Consider the following 21,306-nt stretch of genomic DNA (forward strand, 5'->3'; position numbering starts at 1 on the left):
AACAGAGCACCACTCGGGTTCTGATCGGGGGGGCCGTTCCTCCCAATCACGCCCCTCCAGGTCTCACTGTCATTGCCCACGTGAGCGTTGAAGTCCCCCAGTAGAACGAGGGAGTCCCCAGAGGGGGCGCTCTCCAGCACACCCTCCAAGGACTCCAAAAAGGGTGGGTATTCTGAGCTGCTGTTCGGTGCATAAGCGCAAACAACAGTCAGAACCCGTCCCCCCACCCGAAGGCGGAGGGAGGCTACCCTCTCGTCCACGGGGGTAAACCCCAACGTACAGGCACCAAGCCGGGGGGCAATAAGTATGCCCACACCTGCTCGGCGCCTCTCACCGTGGGCAACTCCAGAATGGAAGAGAGTCCAACCCCTCTCGAGAGGATTGGTACCAGAACCCAAGCTGTGTGTGGAGGAGAGTCCGACTATATCTAGTCGGAACTTCTCTGCCTCACCCACCAGCTCAGGCTCCTTCCCTGCCAGAGAGGTGACATTCCATGTCCCAAGAGTTAGCTTCTGCAGCTGGGGGTTGGACCGCCAAGGCCCCCGCCTTTGGCTGCCGCCCAACTCTCTACGCACCCGACCCCTTTGGCCCCTCCCACAGGTGGTGAGCCCATGGGAAGGGGAACCCATGTTGCCTTTTCGGGCTGTGCCCGGCCGGGCCCCATGGGGACAGGCCCGGCCACCAGACGCTTGCCTTCGAGCCCCACCTCCAGGCCTGGCTCCAGAGGGGGGCCCCGGTAACCCGCGTCCGGGCAAGGGAAACTGGAGTTCATTTCTTTTTCTCATCATAAGGGGTCAGTTTGAGCCATGCTTAGTCTGGCCCCTCACCTAGGACCTGTTTGCCATGGGTGACCCTGCCAGGGGCTTAAAGCCCCAGACAACATAGCTCCTAGGATCATTGGGACACGCAAACCCCTCCACCACGATAAGGTGATGACTCACGGAGGAGTAATTTTATTTTATTTTTTCATTTATTTTGGCACACTTATGATTCTATAGTTTTCTGCCTGCAATTTAAGTTAATATCAAAACATTACATACCCAGCCATAACATACTAATGTATAAACATTAGGGATAATGCACACAAAAAATACGTTGAACAAATATTTGAACATATGCATAAAGATTTTTACAGATTTTATTTCTTAATTTACAGTATGTAATTTACATTAATTCCCAAGACACACAATAATACAAATACACCTGTTTTGATACTTTGTGTGCACCTGAAGCTTCTGAAGCTCTAGTGCTTCAATGCTTCATGAAGCTTCATCGCAACATACCTACAGGTAACTTCTTTTGACGCAACTTTTTTTTTTTGTTTCCTAACACACACACACTACTTTTTATAATCTCATGTCACTTTAATGTGTTCTCTTTACCATTCAAGTAATATGCAAAGGTTAGCAATTGATATTCAAGTGTGTTTGTTTGTTTGTTTGTTTGTGTTTGTTTGTTTGTTTGCATAGAAAAGTTTGAATGTCTTTCCTCAGAGACAACACACATTTCATTTACTGAACATTCACTTACGTTTTTCCACTGATTGATTTATATACTGTATATCTATGTCCTTGACTATGTCTCATCCATGAATCACAATACACAGATTTAACATTTGCGATGTTTACGTTATCCAAGATACAGTATTTACTGTTTCGTCATCATCAAAATTCTCTATCGGGAGTGTTTTATACTCGCTTGTAATGGTAGATAAGTTTGTGGCAGTTTGGGCAGAAATGCTCCACATCCATGAAGGACTTCACAACAAATGGTACAAAGGAAAGCCCGATAAATGAAACAAAAAAACAGTGTAAGTGTGAAAAGAAGGAATATGACCGTTACCTTTTGGCATTGTTAGCTTTTTGTATATTTTCTCTCTTTACCCGAACATAAAAAGAGGGCTGCACTAATGATGTAAGTTATCCAACCTGGCTTGTGGTTTATACGGGTTTAAACAGTTTGATGACAGTAGGGGCACACGGTTTTCACAGAGCTTCCATACAGTTTGCATTGCTGTCTAGATGAAAATAAAAATTACGTATTTTTGTTTTAGACACATTGCCATGTAATGTAAAGCAAGACTCAAATCTTTGCTCAATTTTAATGAAATATTAAGATAGAAATATTGCTGCTGCCATGCAAGGTGTTGCCAACCCATTAGGCTCAGTGTCTTGCCCTTCTTACCGTTATCACTGTCTTGTGTGGCTCCAGCTCGTTTTTACGATCCCATCTGCTGTGAAATATCTTCTGCTGCTCAAATTCTTCAGCTAGTCTAATTATTTGAACCGCCATGTCAAGTGTGAAATTTCTTGTGCGTTGAAGTCTTTTTGCTAAATCAGTATCACCACCAGTCTGTCTCTTATATTTTCATTTTTCTTCAATCCAAAATCGCACGTTTCTGCCAGCTGGGACAGTCCATATACGAAATCCTCAGCGCTTTCTCCTGGTTTCTGTATGCGCTGACGGAATTGAGCGCTCTCGTGGATAACATTTTTTTCCAGAAATAAAGTATTAGTCAAACTTCTTCAAAACAAAGTCAAAATCTTACTTGAGCTCTTGTGTGGGAAATGTGAAAGACTTACCGTATTTTTCGGATTATAAGTCGCAACTGAGTATAAGTCGCACGAGCCATAAAATGCCCAACGAAGTGGAAAAAAACATACAGTGCCCTCCATAATTATTGGCACCCCTGAAAAAGATAAGTTTTTTAGCTTCTAATATTTTTTTTAATTCAAATAATATGGGACCTTAATGGAAAAAATGTTATGAACGTGGGCTGAGAACCCTCAAAACAGGCACGAGAGATAATGAGGATATGAGTTTATTGTAACAGCAGTTTATCGTTCACAGGGCTGTGGAGTCTGGCGTGAAGATTCCGGGCGACGGTACCAATAACGAGAGGCGTAGGCAAGATCCTGGAACAAAGCAAAAAGTCGATGATCAGTTGAGTCCACATAGAGAGATGCAAAAACGCGAGAGGGCACTAACAGTAAACTGAAAGAGACGATCCAGCGACGTGGTGGAGCTCTGGCTGGCTTATGTAGGCTGTTGATGATGATTGCAGGCAGCTGCCGTCGCTCCACCCGTCAGGTGCTGATCCTAATTGATTGACAGACACTTGCCTGGCCCTGGGCCTGACAAAAAAAGAGAAAAATCCAACTTTCAATACAAGTGCATTCATTCAGTGGGGAAAAAATCCCACATAAAGAAAAAATTATTTGACATCAAATAATGTGTGTCACAATTATTAGCACCTCTGGTGTTAATACTTTGTACAACCCCCTTTTACCAACAAAACAAGGTCTGGGGACTGATGTGGCCATGGGAGGAGCTTGATTTTGTGTCTGGTGAACCATTTCTGTGTAGATTTGGTCATATGTTTAGGGTCATTGTCTTGCTGAAAGACCCAGTGACGACCCATCTTCAGCTTTCGGGCAGAGGGCAACAGATCATGATTTAAAATGTCCTGGTATTTCAAAGGATTCATGATGCCATGCACCCTAACAAGGTTCTCAGGGCCTTTGGAGGCGAAACAGCCCCAGAGCATCACTGACCCACCCCCATACTTCACAGTGGGTATGAGGTGCTTTTCAGCATGCACATCTTTTGTGGCACGCCAGACTCACTTAGAGTGTTTGTTGCCAAAAAGCTCAATCTTGGTCTCATCTGACCAAAGCACACGGTCCCAGTTGAAGCCTGGGACCGTGTGTATTTTTGTGTGAGAAAGGCAATTTAAAATAAAAATACAATCGAGAACTACATGCTGAATAAATGAAAAGTGTGATAACTTTACATGATGCATGAACTACATAAAATGCGAACGTGGACGGTATGTTAATGTAACATAGCTATTAAGAGTTATTCAGATAACTATAGCATAAAGAACACGCTAACAAGTTTACCAAACCATCAGTGTCTCTCCAAAACACCAAAATAACATGTGAAATTATATAACAATGTGTTAATAATTTTAAAAGTTTAAAAAGTTTTGTTGCCGTCCTGAAGTGCAGGAATCTCTCTTTCCATATCGACAATTCACTTGGTCAAAGTTGTTCTCTGGTAGCGTGAAGCCCACCATATTCAGTGTTTGCATTGGTGTACAGGTGCTCATCACCACTCCAGTATGATGAACTCACCTCTGACACAGTCAAGCAATGACAAGACCACCGTTGTATTGGCTTATTTGTAATGCACTATATCACTTGGGCATGACACATAACTAATCTAAACTGTTTCCCTTATCTCCCATCCAAAACACATCATCATTTAGTCCAGATGCACAAAATATCATTGTGCATACATAAAAGGTAAATAATTTGGTTACTGTCACTATTTTGACATTTAAATATGTATGTTGTAACGGTTAGTGTTAGAAATGATAATTATTAATAATTGGTGACATTTAACCAAGCAATACAAATAAAAAACAAACCAATGTTTATGTTTTGGACAATTTTGCTACAAATACATTCCAGGCGTTTGAATGAAAATGTCTCTTTTTGACAAAACAGCATATCTAAAAGGTGACAAAATTGATCTCACCCACAAATTATTTGTCCTCATACTCCCGTCTTGGGCACCATAAATTGCACCACTGACACCATGATTCTAAAGTCCTTTTCTTGGCAGCTATTTTGATTTCAGCAATATGCAATTTCAGTACAATACACGTTTGTATGATGAAATTCATTTGTTTATGTAACTGATGTAAAGGTTTCTAGATAAATCTGTTTGATTGTGAATGATGAAAAGTGGCCAGGACAATTGCAGGAATGTATCTGGTTGACCCTGTCCTGTCTATGTGTCCCCAGCAAAGTCTTCTGGCATTCGGTATGGGATGTTAGACCCAAAAAACTGTGCCTTTGCTATGAAAACAAAGTTATGTTTGCCTTCGCTTTTTTAATCTCTGCATTCTTCAATGATGTCAAGACCCACATCAGTCACATTTATTTTTTTACCCCTTAATCTCAACATTTTAAATAACTTTGCATGCCCACGGTTAACTGAAATAAAATTCTAATGATACAAACCCCAAAAAGGGGAAGGAAAAACTGGGGGGAAATGAAAAACCATGAAAAGCGACCTTTTTTCTGTCAGAATGACCGTGTTACAGTGGATGCTGTGTGAGCAACTTTTATTACGCTGAATTATGGTATATCAGAAGAATCAAAAACAACATTAGATTCTATCCAATGTAATGAAACGCTATAGGTGGAGTACAACCCTGTTACATGACCTGAAGCTGGAAAATCCTTCCATTGTCTCCAGGGAAGGCACGCGCTGTAGGTGATGTTTTTTTTTTTTTTCATCCATTTATTTTTTTTCTTCGAACTTCAGGGTCATCTAATACATTTTTGGGGCATTATTAACGCTTTAAACTGTATAACCACTTGAGGTCAGTGTAGTACAATAGATAAGAAAACAAAAACAATGTAAACTTGTACCACCCATGCAATACAATAGTTTATTCTTTTTAAACAAATCTAATACAGTAATGTGCATTGTTGATTGATAAAGGTTTTAACTGAACAACTGTATGTAACGTGTTATTGACAGATTTAGAAACTGCCACTGCACCTCAAACAGAAGTGTTTTCAATATATGAATCCTCTTTTGCAGATAAATAGGGTCCAACATAAGGACTACATTCACAAAATAAATAAATGTTATTGTTTATTGAAGAAATACTTTTATTTAACCCTTTTATGGACGAATTGTGGTTTATGTTTTTATTTTTCACTTATTTAAATCAATAACTGCCCTTGACGGTGCCAGACGTCCAATCAATTGACTGGGAGGGGAGGATGAATGTTTACCCCTCCCAGTCAAAATGTATCGGACATCCTGTGCCGTCAATGGCATTGAAACATGAGCATTCATAGCCAGCCATCAGAGTGTAATTGTATTGGACATCTAACGCAATCAGTTACTAGTTAGTTAGTTAGTTTATGGTTATAGTTAGTATAGTAAGTATTACAGTTATGAATATAATATTTTAATATTTATTAAAAGATAATAAGTTAAAAGTGTATTTTTTTATTCTTTTTTATTCAGTTAATTTACTTTTTTATTAACATTGTATTAATTCATACATTTATTCTTTTTTTTTTTAATTATAAAAATTAAAATAATGACTTTCATATACAGTATATGGCGGAAAACACAGACAAGACTGAAAAAGCAGTTTTTGCTCTTGCACCCCTCTTTAAAATAAACTGCTGTATTAAGCCAAAACAACTGTTGTGTTTGACAGAAAAAAATGTTTATATTCTGCAATAGGAGATTCATGGCACATTAAGCCCCCGAACTATTTTTCATTTTTCCGTTTTACCCTGGAAACCCCCATTTACAGACATCGCGCAACCACTTTTGTTTCAACCCAACCATAAAAAGAAGCTCAGTAATTATAATTATTATTCGAAATGTCTGTCATTTTTAGCTGAGAATCATTTATTGATGTCTAATATTTAGTTTTTTTTAAAAAAATACTTTAAAATATTATTCACATGCATATTTTAAACAAATGACATCACAATGGAAAAAGTGTCTGTAGAAAAGTCACGGATATCTACCTCATAACTATCGTTTAATTGTTTGTTACCGTTGCATTTTCCCCAATATTTTACATGCTAAATAATCGAGCCAAACAAAGAAAAATTGAAAAAAAAAAAAAGTTTAAAAAGGTAAATAATGAAAAAGAACATCTCAACCACTCCATGATGTCTGCGATTTCTGCATCACGACCCTTGTTATATTACCATGTTTGACCCATAAAATCCTCCATAAATCGGGCTGTTGCCATTCACATCTATGTCTTGAAACTCGATGATACATGCTACATGGAGTATTTGGATCGAAACAAGGTAAGTACGCGATAATATCTCGTTAAAATCATGGCGTCCTTAATTATGCTCTTGCGTGCTCTCCCCTCCAGTTAGGGTTTTGCTGTTTAATTTTTTTTTTTTTAAATGCCCTCCTGTTCAAAATTTTTCTTCCCCCAGAAAAGAAAATTTTAAGCTTTCCAATGATGTATTACACAAGCATATAGGACAATTTTGAAATTTGGCCAAATTGGGGGTCTCAGAGCGGAACTTCAAGTCACGTGAGTGTTTTCCGCCATACACATATACTTTGTTATGTACCCTTTGTTGGCAATGATGGAGGCCAAACGTTTTCTGTAACTCTTCACAAGCTTTTCACACACTGTTGCTGGTATTTTGGCCCATTCCTCCATGCAGATCTCCTCTAGACCAGTGATGTTTTGGGGCTGTCGTTGGGCAACACGGACTTTCAACTACTTCCTCACCCCGTGGCGTCAAAATGATAACAAGAACGGTGAGCAAAAATCCCAGAACCACACGGGGGGGACCTAGTGAATGACCTCCAGAGACCTGGGACATGCGGGGACTAGTCTGGCAGTGCAGGATTTGAGTCCCTGGAGGCGCATTGTGTTACTGATAGTAGCCTTTGTTACTACCCAACGACAGCCCCAAAACATCACTGCTCTAGAGGAGATCGGCATCGGGGAATGGGCCAAAATACCAGCAACAGTGTGTGAAAAGCTTGTGAAGAGTTACAGAAAACGTTTGGCCTCCGTTATTACCAACAAATGGTACATAACAAAGTATTGAGATGAACTTTTGGTATAGACCAAATACTTATTTTCCACCATGATTTGCAAATAAATTCTTTAAAAATCAAACAATGTGATTTTCAGTTTTTTTTTTTCCACATTCTGTCTCATGGTTGAGGTTCACCCATGTTGACAATTACAGGCCTGTCTAATATTTTCAAGTGGGAGAACTTTCACAATTAGTGGTTGACTAAATACTTATTTGCCCCACTGTATATATATGTGTATATTTATATTTACACATATATATATATTTACGCACACATATATATATATATTATACCCTAATTTTCGGACAATAAGCCGCTACTTTTTTCCCTCATTTTGAATCCTGCGGCTTGTAGTCCAGTGTGGCTTATTTGTTGATTTATTTGGGTTAATAGGTAACACTTTATTTGACAGCGGCATCATAAGACTGTCATAAGAACATCATAATTATGACATGACACAATCATGGGCATTACTGAATGCTTATGACAGATGTCAATATGTGTCATGTGGCATATTATGTCACTAAATCCATTTATGTCCAGCTCAGATCTTTTATGTCCATTCAAAAGTGAGATAATTTGCTGGATGACACTAACTGACACCTATTATAAGCATTCATTAATGCTTATGACAGTGTCATGTAATAATTATGACTGTCTTATGACAGTATTATGGCACCACTATGCAAGAAAATGTTACCAAATACCATGAATTAATGAAACAACTGGAACAGTAACTGAAGAAATAATTAGCACAGAACATGACTGTTATTTACATCTGTAGCGCCGCCATGCATGCTAGGAGGAATGTTGGATGACAACAGTGTTGAGAGCAGGTGGCAGCAGAGGTTGACTGTCTACCCCAAGGAAGCAGTGATGGCCAAATGAAGCTTTTAGTGACAATAAGGCTTTGCAGCCAATTGGTTCAAAGCTTAATGGTGGGTTATTTGGTCTCATGACAGTCTGCCATTGTCAAATGAAGTGTTACCAGTTAATATCTTTTGGTGTAAATATCCCGTAATACAATGAGGACAGCTGCGGCTTATAGTCCACTGCGGCTTATCTATGAACAAATGCCGTTTTCATGTCAAATTTGGTGGCTGGCGGCTTATAGTCAGGTGCACCTTATAGTCCAGAAATTACGGTACATGTTTTCAGTTATTTCACCCTTTGTTTGCTGAGTACAGAATTCAACATGTGTTCATTTATTACCGTCAGAGAGAATTTACAATGTATGACGCATGAATGGGAAGGTGTGTCCAAACCTTTGGAAGTCAACTGCTCTACAAAGGGTCAAAGGTCTTAAGAGTTACCTTTTGAATAGCTGTTCACCTTAATGAGCTCACTGTGCTGACAGTTTAATAATGTGTGAGGAAAGGTATGGAAGTATGTTCATTTAATTAAAAAATGTATTGGGATCAAATAATTTGAGTTAAATAATAATTTGGGATTTTTTCCCAACAGTCAAAAGAAAGAGCAGCATCATTTATCTCATTGCACTCTTCTCAGCCCTGTTGTCATCCCTGGAGATCACCAGGGAAACATGAACTGTAAGCACACTTATTAGATCAAAACATTATGCCTCCTGCATTTGTATAATTGCATTATTGATCCAACAGTTGTAGCTGCACCGGGAAGTACAGAGATTACAGTCCACACAGGAAAGAGAAAAACAGGATGACTTTTATCAAAAGCGTTAAGAGATGTGCTCTCTTAAAATACATGTGCTACTGTATCTATATGGTACTGTATATATGATTGTTTATAAATACAGAAAATACATGCTTGATTTGTTAGATTCCTATGAATCAACTAGATCCCTAAGGTCGTCTGGAACTGGTCTTCTGTATGTTCCAAGATCAAGAACCAAGCACGGTGAGGCAGCATTTAGTTATTATGCTCCTCACCTCTGGAACAACTTAATTGAAGGTCTGAAGTATGCTCAAACTGTTATGTTAGCTCCTTTAAACTAAAAACGCTAAAAATGCTTTTTATTTTTACACAGCATATCCATAACTGTCTATATATTTCAAGCTATTTACTTTCTATTCCTCTTGTGCTTTATCTTCTTTGCTGATTTTAATTATTATTAGTAGTATTAGTAGTAGTAGTAGTAGCAGAAGTAGTAGTTTTTTTTTTTTAATTCTATTTGTGATTAAATATGATGTTTATGAACAATTTTATTTCCTGCTTCGATTGTCTGTGTTTTTACGTTCTATTGATTTAATGTTATTTTTATGATCTTCATGTGATGTAAAGCACTTTCAATTGCCTTGTGTTGAATTGTGCTATATATATATATAAATGTGCGTTGCCTTGCCCTTGCCTTTTTAAATTATGCACATCTCTGATTTTGTGTTTATTGTGCAGTAATCTAATTGTAACATGTATTTGGTATATGTTTTGGTGCATTTTTATGCCTTCTAAAGATTCATGTCTGAATTTTGGGGGCTTGGAACGGATTAGGGCATTTACATGGGAAATGGATCTCTACTTCCTGAATTTTTCCAAAGAAAGTTCCAAAACTACTTCCAGAACCAATTTATTTCGTAAGTAGAAGTAGTATGTAAACTCAACTTTAATTTTGTTAGCTATGTAACGTTTTAGAATGACATTACTTATGTTACGTGTTTATAGACAGCGCAGATACCTTATCAGGACTGATCAAATTATAGTGTTCCCACATTTCAGAATGACCTCTATTTCTAGCTTGCTTGTAAATGATCAAACAAAATAGATTTCTCAGTAAGTCAACTGCAAAAACGCACACAAACCACAACAACACCTACCCGCAAATTTAACATTTGTTAGCGCAGTTATGAAGTAATGAGATTCTATAATTCAAATCGCCTCAGCCAGTCACCTGTCAGAATTGAGACTGCCAGTGTCTTTGACCCACCTCATTGGATTATGATACTGATATCTGTGTTTCATTCAAGAAATGAAGCAGTTCTTGTTTCATACGTCATATGTCATGTGATTTGAAGCAAGCTCCGGAGCAGTGGTTCAATATAGATATACGTCATCTGTTCGGAGCACGTTTCGAAGATTCAGTTTCAAGCTGACATCACTAGATTATACGTAATGTTCCCACATTTCAGAATGACCTCTCCTCCTAGCTTGCTCGTTAATGATCAAACAAAATAGATTTCTCAGTAAGTCACCTCAAAAACGCACACGAACCACAACGAGATCGACATGCAAATATAACATTTGTTTGCGCCGTTATGAAAAAATGAGATACTATAATTCAAATCGCCTCTGCCAGTCACTTGTCAGAATTGAGGCAGCCAGTCAGTGAACTGATAGGGGTGTTACATTTAAGAAACGAAACAGTTCCCGTATCATACATCATATGTTACGTGATTTGAAGCAAGCTATGGAGCAGTGGTTCAATATAAATATACGTCATCGGTTCGGAGCACATTTCGAAGATTCAGTTTCACGCTGGCATCACTAGATTATAGTGCTCCCACATTTCAAAACGACCTCTCTTCCTAACTTGCTCGTTAATGATCAAGCAAAATTGATTTCTCAGTAAGTCAATTGCAAAAACGCACACGAACGACGACGAGATCGACCCGCAAATTTAATATTTGTTAGCGCCATTATAAAGTAATGAGATTCTATAACTCAAATCGCCTCAGCCAGTCACCTGTCAGAATTGAGACTGCCAGTGTCTGTGACCAACCTCATTGGATTATGAACCGATAGGGGTGATTCATTCAAGAAACAAAATTGTTCCGGTTTCATACGTCATATGTCATGTGATTTGAAGCAAGCTCCGGAGCAGCGGTTCAATATAAATAGACGTCATCGGTTTGGAGCACGTTTCGAAGATTCAGTTTCAAGCTGCCATCACAACAACTAGGTCCAATATTCAAGAAAAGAAAAAAAAGGATTATTTGCACATTAAAAATAAAAGTCAGCTTTAGGTGAGTGACACTGTTAACTAATCTAATCACTGACCCCGCCTCCTGCTCCTTTTGGGGTTGCGTGCAGACAGTAACTGCAGTCAGGGGGCGTCATTGCAATGCTAGGGGCACAAATTATAATAGTAGACAATCACTTGCGTGAATGCGCCCCTAGCAATTTGCTGCCCCAAGCAACCAGGAACCACCATTGCCTGTAAGATCAATTTTTGTTTTTTCCTTCTCTTTTACAACTTATATCACACAAAACACATATGTTAATGTTGAAAACATGATACCAAATATTTAAAGTTGAAATCCTCCTGAAAAAAGGGCAAAGTATATAATCCTGGGTCACTTCCTGTATTTTTAGTCAAGCAAACAAAACAATTACAGTTGGTATTTTTCATGATTTTTCAAAGCTTAGGCTATATTGGGTTACCACAAAATTGCCAAAACAGCTATTAATAAGACAACCCCATCATGAACAAAAAGATTTAATGGTGAAAGAAGCATGTGAGCTGTGTCATACTGGGTGGGAAACCATAAAGTGCAACTTCTGGACCATGACGATAAGCAAACAAAAGCTATCACTTCCCATGCAAACATATTAGCTAATGTGACACACGTGCTCATCTAAGGTTGTTGTCAACCATTAGAGGACATAAAAATGGGCGCAGCCAGCGGAAAGGGTGTGGCAGTTTCATGTTCGCGTTTTTCTGTGTGGCTTCAGCTGTTGGGCTCCAGTAGGAGGCTGAGAGGTTGCCACTCACGCAAGTGTAAGTGGTTGGGTTAGTGTAGTTTAATACTGTAGGATCATCTCGTAAATTGGACATAGATTTATAACAAATAGTCACTATGGTGACTGTTAACATCCGGGCGCTGACTTCGCCTGTGGGCATTGTGCGGATACTGGAGGTCATTTTTACATGTATCTCCTTCAGCCTAGCAGCATCGGTCATCACGTCCACAGATTCCTTCTGGACATTTTGCATGTTCACCTGGTGTTTATGCTTTGCCGTCACCATCCTCATACTCACAGTGGAGTTCTGTAATGTCAACGGCTCCCTTTATATCTCCTGGGATGACTTCACCACAGCCTTTGCCATGTTGGCCACACTCATGGTGCGTATCCTTATTCTGAAATATTCATATCTGTCTTTGTTATCAGCCTTGTAGTTACTTGTTGTATGATACGTGTTAGGGGTGCAGAGTGCAGAGTACTACTGATTATCTGTGTTGATTAATTCATCCAGATGTCCATAAATTTACCTAAATCCTGAAAACATATTTGGTTTAAGTCTGTGATTACCTATCAAGGTGATTTGGCCCACTTTAGGCACAGCTAGAGACCGTTAGGGGTAGCAATGGAAATTTCCAGATTTCACTTCCCCAAAATGATAATTCATTTATTAAAAGACAAAAACATGTACTTGCTCATCCATCGACAGTACGCCAGCAATGTAAAGGCAAGTAAAATTTAATAATTAGAATTAAAATTTAAAAGTAGCAATCTAGTAGAATATACTAACTACAAGAAAGTTGAGACAGTTTTTTCAAGGAAGAAGGTTGCTTTGGACTGATGATGCTAACCATAGGTCAAAAGGGGGGATGAAGAAAAATAACAGCCAGCCAGCCAGGGAGAATAGTGGGGACGAGCGAGGGTCCCCATCCATCGTGTCGGCTGACAGCAGACATCTAAACAGCATTCTTCCCTTCTGTCTGGCAATGGCCAGTAACTTAACAGACTCATGACCAAACAGAAAAACACTAGTCACTCCTCAGTTTCTAATTTCCATATTGGGGCTTACAACTCAGGTCAATCTATTAATCGCGGTTAAGGACAGTTACAGCCATAGGCAGAGTTTGACTTTTGTGGCAGGGGGGCAAAAACATGTTGATGACCCCGAAACGCAGTTTCAGCAATAAAATTAACTTACAAGATAAATGCTCGCTTAGTAGCTTAGCCCATGCTCATAAATACAGGCATCCGAACTGTATGTGTGTACGTGCGTGCGTGTGTGAGCGCGTGCGTTTTTCCTAGTGGAGAAGAATATGGTACGCCCGTTGGTGGCTGTGTTGTACAACTGATGACTTTAGTGGGGAAAATTGAAACTCCTCTCACCATTTTGCCGGTGCTCTCAAGCATTTAATGGTCCACATCTTCAATCCTTGGTTCTTGCTCAGTAGTCGTTGTTTCTTTTAAAAGCTTTGGTTTGAAAAAATGACATACCATATTGGCCCGAATATAACACAGTGTTTTTTGCATTGAAATAGCACTGAAAAGAGGGGGTCGTCTTATATTCGCGGTCGTGACATTATACCCATTCACGACGCTAGATGGCGCCAGATATCATTGAAGCGATGTTCTGTCATGACGGATCTCAGCTACTCTCAAATTTAAAAATTTTGCATTATTTTATTGCAATGTTTTTCCTTATTCAGATTTGTTTCAAGACTGCAATTACAGTTAGACTTCACTTTGATGGTTAATGCAGTTATTGCAATTTTGTTGTTTTATCACAATAGATTGGTTTATTTACATTTCAAAAACCAGAAGCCATATATTTACGAATGTGATTGCACTTTAGTTTACATATTTAAATGTTCAGATATTAAGATCTGAATGAGGCAAAATAACATGCTTTTTCGCTCAAATATATTGTTATAATCATTCATTTAGGATGTACTGTAATTATTTGCTGTATAAAAATTAATTTGGTGTTCAAAAAGTCTTATTCAAACTTGAGTCTTGAAAAAGAGGGTGTCGTCTTATAATCAGGGCCGTCTTATATTCGGGCCAATACGGTATATCCATTTTGCCTTTTCTGTCCTCAGGTGGTTTTGACTAAGCAAAGCAAATGACCATCTAAGGTGCTAGTCACATGATCTGTTCGAAAAATAGTTTTGGCTTGTTATAAAAATGTTTATATTTTTTGTTCATATAATTCTTTTTTTTGTTTGTTTGTTTTATTGCTCTGAAACTTTTATAGAAAACATTTTACCGGTCTAAGTCTTTATTTTAAAGAGCATACGACAGGAGAAAAAAAGTCTTAAATAACATTATTATACATTATACGAGAAATTAGTCTTTTAATCTGCCGGTTAGCCACGCCTACCATTATAGGGCTCTAGCGTCCCCAACAGGTGGATGACGTCAGCGGGAGACTGGGCTCATCAGTTTTACTATTCAGCCCATTGAGGGGGAATTATTCAGAACGAGGAAAACGCGACAAAGAGAGCTGCAAAATGTCATTGTTTCAGTCTCTCTACTCCAATATTTTTACAGGATATTCTTTTTATCCAAGTATTTTTCCCCAATAACTAAATGAATGGCTTGAGAAGGACCAGTCAGCTCGTCGAGGGGGAACTATTCACAACGTGGAAAACACGACGAAGAGAACTGCAAAATGTCATTGTTTCTGTCTTTTTACTTCATTATTTTTACAGGATATTCTTTTTATCCAAGTATTTTCCCCAATTGCTAAATAAATGGTATGGTCATGACAAATAACAGTCTTGTGCTAAATGGAATATGAAATAATAAAAATGCAGTTATTCAGGACGACATGGCAAAATTACTCCATAATGGTCAAAACTGTCGACTTCACCTTTACTGTCGCACCTCCCGAACGATATTTTATGACACCTAAATCGGACATTTAGGTTACAGGTTAGGTTATTTCCCTTCCCCGGCTTCGGAGAATGTAAACAAACCAAGAGGCATGACAGCTAGCCGACATGCTAACCCGAACCGAGTGATGTTTCAAAGTCTTCGAAGCGGAAAATCACACATAACTAGCCCGGATTATTTGACATGACGACTGGGTTGTCGATTGTCTTCGCGGATCGGCAATCCGCCCGGAGGACAGCAATTTACAGTTCATTGTTGTGCAGCTAACGTGCAGCTAATGTGCATGTGGAGAGCTTTTTATATGCCTATCAATGATCAAACGTAGGTAGTCCTTTATTCAAAGAAAGTTTGTAGTGTTTACTTTGTAATCGCTGTATTAATATTTGACATAATACAAAACAAGATGTTTGCTCACTTCCTCGTAGGTCCAATGGTCCCACAGTAGTAGAGCTTGTTTTGGCCAATATCCACGGTGAATGGGAATCTTTTGAAACTCCAAAAAGGCGCACACGCCTCTCCCTCATAAAGCAAGATTTTTCTGCAGCCGTTTGGCTGGCGTAATGCGAAAAATAAACGTATTAATCCGCAAAATCAGCTGAATCCTTAGTCCTCATACACAACAGTACGGCTGTTTAGTGAAATGGACGCCTTCACCTGTACTCGTCAAAGCGCCCTCCTCCTCAATGGAAGACCGAAGCCGGAAGTCAATCATTTTCATGGCGCGGGATTCAAACAACTAAATAAATATAGCGATTGCTTCCACACACATCCAAGCGGTCCATATCATTCAGGAATCAGGAGCATAAAATATCGCGTGTATTATGAAATAAACATGCTTTTTCATGTCACATGCACTTTAAACTGCCTATGACAGGATAAAAAAAGTCTTAAATAGCCTTATTATATGAATTAGAATCATATATTGAGACAATTCAACTATATACAACAATTAGACAAAGCTTAGATGACGATAAATTAGTCTTTTAATATGCCGCTTACCCACGCCTGTCATTATAGCACTCTAGCGTCGACAGCTGGAGGAAGACGTCGGCAGGGTCACGATTTCAACTAATTTAGAATTTAGCCTCATTCTGAAAGATTCAGAATGAGGAAAATACGACACAAAGCAGCAAAATGTCATCATTGTTTCAATCTCTCAACTCCAATATTTTTACAGGATATTCTTTTTATCTTAGTATTTTTCGCAATTCCTAAATAAATGAAATATTAAAGATGCATTTATTCAGTACGACATGGCAAAATTACTCCATAACGGTCAAAACTATCGGCTTCTTGCACCTCGCGAACGATATTTTATGCCACCGGAGTTAGTTCGGCTTTTGTCATTTCCCTGCCCAGGCTTCGGAGAGCTTAAAAAAACCAGGAGGCGTGACAGCTAGCCGACATGCTAACCCGAACGTCATTCCCCTGCTGCGGTCAGGAGAGCTCGTTTGCCAGGGAAGCAGCTGGAGAAAGACCGCCGGACAAACTGGCCGACATCGGAGGAGCGCTTAGCTGCCCGAGTATAGTGGTCTATTGCCAGGGTTCTGCCAAATTTTGCATCCCTATAATATTTTGCTCCCAAGGCTGTTGTTGTTGTGAATAAGCCCTCTTTTACATTCAGTTGGACTCTCAATGTTATCCACAGGTGCTAAATAATAAAGTAACATTGTAAGCATACTTGTTCAACACGAATATAGCGTAAATTAATGCTTAACTACTCAGCGAAGACGTAAACAGTGAGAGCGTCGTGCAGTTGTGTGCAACTAACATGGCAGGATGTGTCTGATGAGAACTTTTCTACATGTCTGTCCATGATCATAGTAAATATTCCTTTATTTAAAAAAAGTTTGTAATGTTTACTTTGTAATCATTCGCGGCCATTTTTACCACAAAGTTGCAATTTCTGATGGGGTGCAAAATTTGACAGAACACCGGGCACACGAAGAGGGCAATAAGCCGAGTATAGCGCTCTCCCGGCGGGCAAAGGAAGAGGACCAAGGGGGGTGTGCGACAAGCCGCCGGTCATCGGCCGGGTGGCATTCTCAGCGGACAAGGACTATTGTCAGCCACAAAATGCAAGCCACCTCTGTATTAAAACGCGTGCCATGATCCCAGTATTTGACATTACACAACACACGATGTTTACTCACTTCCTCGTAAATCCAATGGTCCCACAGTTGTCGGACTTGTTTTGGCCAATCTCGGGGTGGGGCTTTTTGAAACAAAACCCTGCAGCACATTTGGCTGGCGTGATGAGAAAAATAAACGAATTAATCCGCAAAATCAGCTAAATCCGCAGTCCATCTGCATGCTATAAAGCAATGCTGTATTGTGAGATGCTGACCCAGATGACATGACATTCGGATTCCTCCTCAAAAAAGGAAGTTATTCATTCTCATGGCGCAGCATTGAAAAAATTGAATAAATAAAAAAATCGCTCACACGCACATCCAAGCGGTCCATTTCATTCAGGAGCATAATATCGCGTGAAATATGAAATAAACATGCTTTTTTTTGTCATAAGCACTTTAAATTCATATATAGGAAAGTCAATGACAAGCAATGACACTTTTCGTTACTCCCCCCCGGCCCCTCCTTAATCTCTGCGTATGTTTATAACGATTGACTTCACGCGCTGAAACTCTTCTGTCAAATTTAAGTCAAGAGATTGGTTTTTAACATGTTGTTGCTATTAAAGTTCTTTTACTAAACAAGTCAGAAACCTCGAGGATTCAATAGTTAACCGGTGATTTAAAACATAGGTTACCTTAAATGTATATTTACAATTTTGTTCTTCTATTAGAAGGCAAAAACTGTATCTACCAGTGGCTTAAAATACAGCAGACCTTTTTTTTTTTTTTTTCCCCTCAACAATTCAATTTTTTTTTTTTTAAATCTAACTAAACAAGGACCTCATTACTGTATTTATACTCTGAGGTTCATTTTTGGTAGTGTGCTGTAAGATTTTTCAGATATGAAAATGTTGTCTTTACCCATAAATGTTAGGATGCTGGCTTAGAACCCTTGAAAATAACGATGATTTTGTGAAAAATTTTGTGTACAGGTTTGAACACATTATCAAGCCATATGTACTCATTTGTAAATTCTAATTTAATTATTTACACGATTATTCCCATTTAGAAAAAATTGTGTGTACTGAATTGCAGATCAAAGACATCAATTGATCCAAACTGACATCAAGTTAAGAATAGATAACAGCTAGTATGTAGTACAATAAAGAGGCCCTATGCATTGAAATGGACTTATGTAAAGACACTCCCAAGGAGTGTCTTTACACAAGAGAGTGACGCACCCTTTGAGATTCAGTGGACTCTCATCTCTTTCATTAATAATTAAATGACCAGTAGATACCGATTACATGCTAATGGCACTACTGTGCTTTTTACAAACAAATGTACAACCAGAATGATTTTAGAGCTACTATTTTCAAATAAACTCACTTATTCTTTTTTTTAATTTTATTTCTTTACAGGAGCTTAGTGCGTCCATCATCTTCGCCAACTTCTTCACATGTTCTACATGTGCTGAACTGATCGCCGCTTGTGTGACTTCCTTCCTGGCCTTCATTTTGTACGCCACTGAGGTCGGCTTGACCAGAGCCAGAGCTGGAGAAATAAGTGGATTTCTTTCCACTGTCCCAGGGCTCCTGAAAGTGCTCGAGGCCTACGTTGCCTGCATTATCTTTGTATGTGTGCAATACGTTCCGTACGATTTTTTCCCAGGGCTCCAATGGTGTGTTGCTGTCTACTCCATTTGCTTAATTTTTGCCCTTCTTGTCATAATCTTCACCATCTGCCGACTTCTGTCTCTGTTACCAGCACCGTTTGATAAAGTTCTTATTGTATGCAATGTGTTGGCAGTTTTGATGTACATCACCGCTGTAGTCATATGGCCCTATTACAGTTTAAAGGATAATCCCAGACCATCCTATTGCAATAACTTTCCAAATTCGTGTGGGTGGAATTTGTTAGTGGTTATCAGTGTTATGACTTGTGTCAACCTTATTGCGTACATCGTTGATACATTTTATTCCTTCCGGCTGGTCTTCTTTATAAGTAGAACCTAAAGTCAAGTTTTGAAAATTGGAAAGTTTTCATTTAAAGCCTTCTCGCGGTGTATGTTAAATGTTATGTGATGTCAGAAATGATTAAATTAAGAGATGTCAAATTCACATATCTTGATAGACACACACTCTACTTTTGATGCAGTGTTGTTAATTGCGGCACTTTCACTCTGTCGCAAACTCATCTACTGATGTGCTATGAATGTTCTCATGTTATATATGCATCAAATGAATAAAATGTGAGGTTTTTGTGCAAGTGTGAAATCAGTCGGTTGTTTGAGCAACTCAGCTACTACTGGCAGGCTTGAACGAGTTATTTATCCATCCATCCATCCATTATCTTCCGCTTGTTCCGGGGTCGGGTCGCGGGGGCAGCAGCTTTAACAGGGAAGCCCAGACTTCCCTCTCCCCAGCCACTTCAACCAGTTCCTCCGGCGGGATCCCAAGGCGTTCCCAGGCCAGCCGAGAGACAGTCTCTCCAGCGTGTCCTGGGTCGTCCCCGGGGCCTCCCGCCGGTGGGACATGCCCGGAACACCTCTCCAGGGAGGCGTCCGGGAGGAATCCGAACCAGATGCCCGAGCCACCTCAGCTGGCTCCTCTCTACGCGGAGGAGTAGCGGCTCGACACCGAGTCCCTCCCGGATGACCGAGCTTCTCACCCTATCTCTAAGGGAGTGCCCGGACACCCTGCGGAGGAAACTCATTTCGGCCGCTTGTATCCGGGATCTTGTTCTTTCGGTCACGACCCAAAGCTCGTGACCATAGGTGAGGGTAGGAACGTAGATCGACTGGTAAATCGAGAGCTTTGCCTTTCGGCTCAGCTCCTTCTTCACCACTACGGACCGGTGCAGAGTCCGCATTACTGCAAACGCCGCACCGATTCGCCTGTCGATCTCCCGCTCCCTCCTACCGTCACTCGTGAACAAGACCCCAAGATACTTGAACTCCTCCACTTGGGGCAGGATCTCATCCCCGACCCGGAGAGGGCACTCCACCCTTTTCCGACTGAGGACCATGGTCTCGGATTTGGAGGTGCTGATCTTCATCCCAACCGCTTCACACTCAGCTGCGAACCGCTCCAGTGAGAGTTGGAGGTCACGGCTTGATGAAGCCAACAGCACTAAATCATCTGCAAAAAGCAGAGATTCAATGCTGAGGTCACCAAACCGGACCCCCTCAACGCTTCGGCTGCGCCTAGAAATTCTGTCCATAAAAGTTATGAACAAAATCGGTGACAAAGGGCAGCCTTGGCGGAGTCCAACCCTCACTGGGAACGAATTCGACTTACTGCCGGCAATGCTGACCAGACTCTGACACCGGTCGTACAGGGACCGAACAGCCCTTACCAAGGGGCTCGGTACCCCGTACTCCCGGAGCACCCTCCACAGGATTCCCCTAGGCACACGGTCGAACGCCTTCTCCAAATCCACAAAACACATGTAGACTGGTTGGGCGAACTCCCATGCACCCTCGAGGACCCTGCTGAGGGTGTAGAGCTGGTCCACTGTTCCACTGCCGGGACGAAAACCACACTGCTCCTCCTGAATCCGAGATTCGACTTCCCGACGGACCCTCCTCTCCAGTACCCCTGAATAGACTTTACCGGGGAGGCTGAGGAGTGTGATTCCTCTATAATTGGAACACACCCTCCGGTCCCCCTTTTTAAAAAGGGGGACCACCACCCCGGTCTGCCAATCCAGAGGCACTGTCCCCGATGTCCACGCGATGTTGTAGAGGCGTGTCAGTCATGACAGCCCTACAACATCCAGAGCCTTTAGGAACTCCGGGCGGATCTCATCCACCCCCGGGGCCTTGCCACCGAGGAGCTTACCAACCGCCTCAGTGACTTCAACCCCAGAGATCGAAGAGCCCACCTCAGAGTCCCCAGACTCTGCTTCCTCAAAGGAAGGCGTGTCGGTGGAATTGAGGAGGGCTTCGAAGTATTCTCTCCACCGACTCACGACGTCCCGAGTCGAGGTCAGCAGTACACCATCCTTACTATACACAGTGTTAATAGTGCACTGCTTTCCTCTCCTCACACGCCGGATGGTG

At 40.5% G+C, this 21,306-nt stretch overlaps 1 protein-coding gene across 1 annotated transcript; it reads left to right on the plus strand.

Moving 5' to 3' along the window:
* The first annotated feature begins 12,294 nt into the window (after positions 1-12,294).
* On the plus strand, positions 12,295-19,491 carry LOC130904619 (myeloid-associated differentiation marker homolog). The gene is made up of 2 exons (XM_057817507.1): positions 12,295-12,659; positions 18,665-19,491. Exons 1-2 carry the CDS (start codon positions 12,393-12,395, stop codon positions 19,256-19,258), a joined length of 861 nt encoding a protein of 286 aa, XP_057673490.1. The 5' UTR covers positions 12,295-12,392; the 3' UTR covers positions 19,259-19,491.
* The last annotated feature ends 1,815 nt before the right edge of the window (positions 19,492-21,306 follow it).

This window comes from Corythoichthys intestinalis, chromosome 16 (genome assembly GCF_030265065.1).
Source record: "Corythoichthys intestinalis isolate RoL2023-P3 chromosome 16, ASM3026506v1, whole genome shotgun sequence".
Taxonomy (NCBI): domain Eukaryota; kingdom Metazoa; phylum Chordata; class Actinopteri; order Syngnathiformes; family Syngnathidae; genus Corythoichthys; species Corythoichthys intestinalis.

Bases quoted from the DNA above. Each gene is read 5' to 3' on its own strand.
- LOC130904619 (XM_057817507.1), top strand. From the start codon at position 12,393: ATGGTGACTGTTAACATCCGGGCGCTGACTTCGCCTGTGGGCATTGTG. The intron at 12,660-18,664 runs GTGCGTATCCTT...ATTTCTTTACAG, and splicing joins CCATGTTGGCCACACTCATG to GAGCTTAGTGCGTCCATCAT.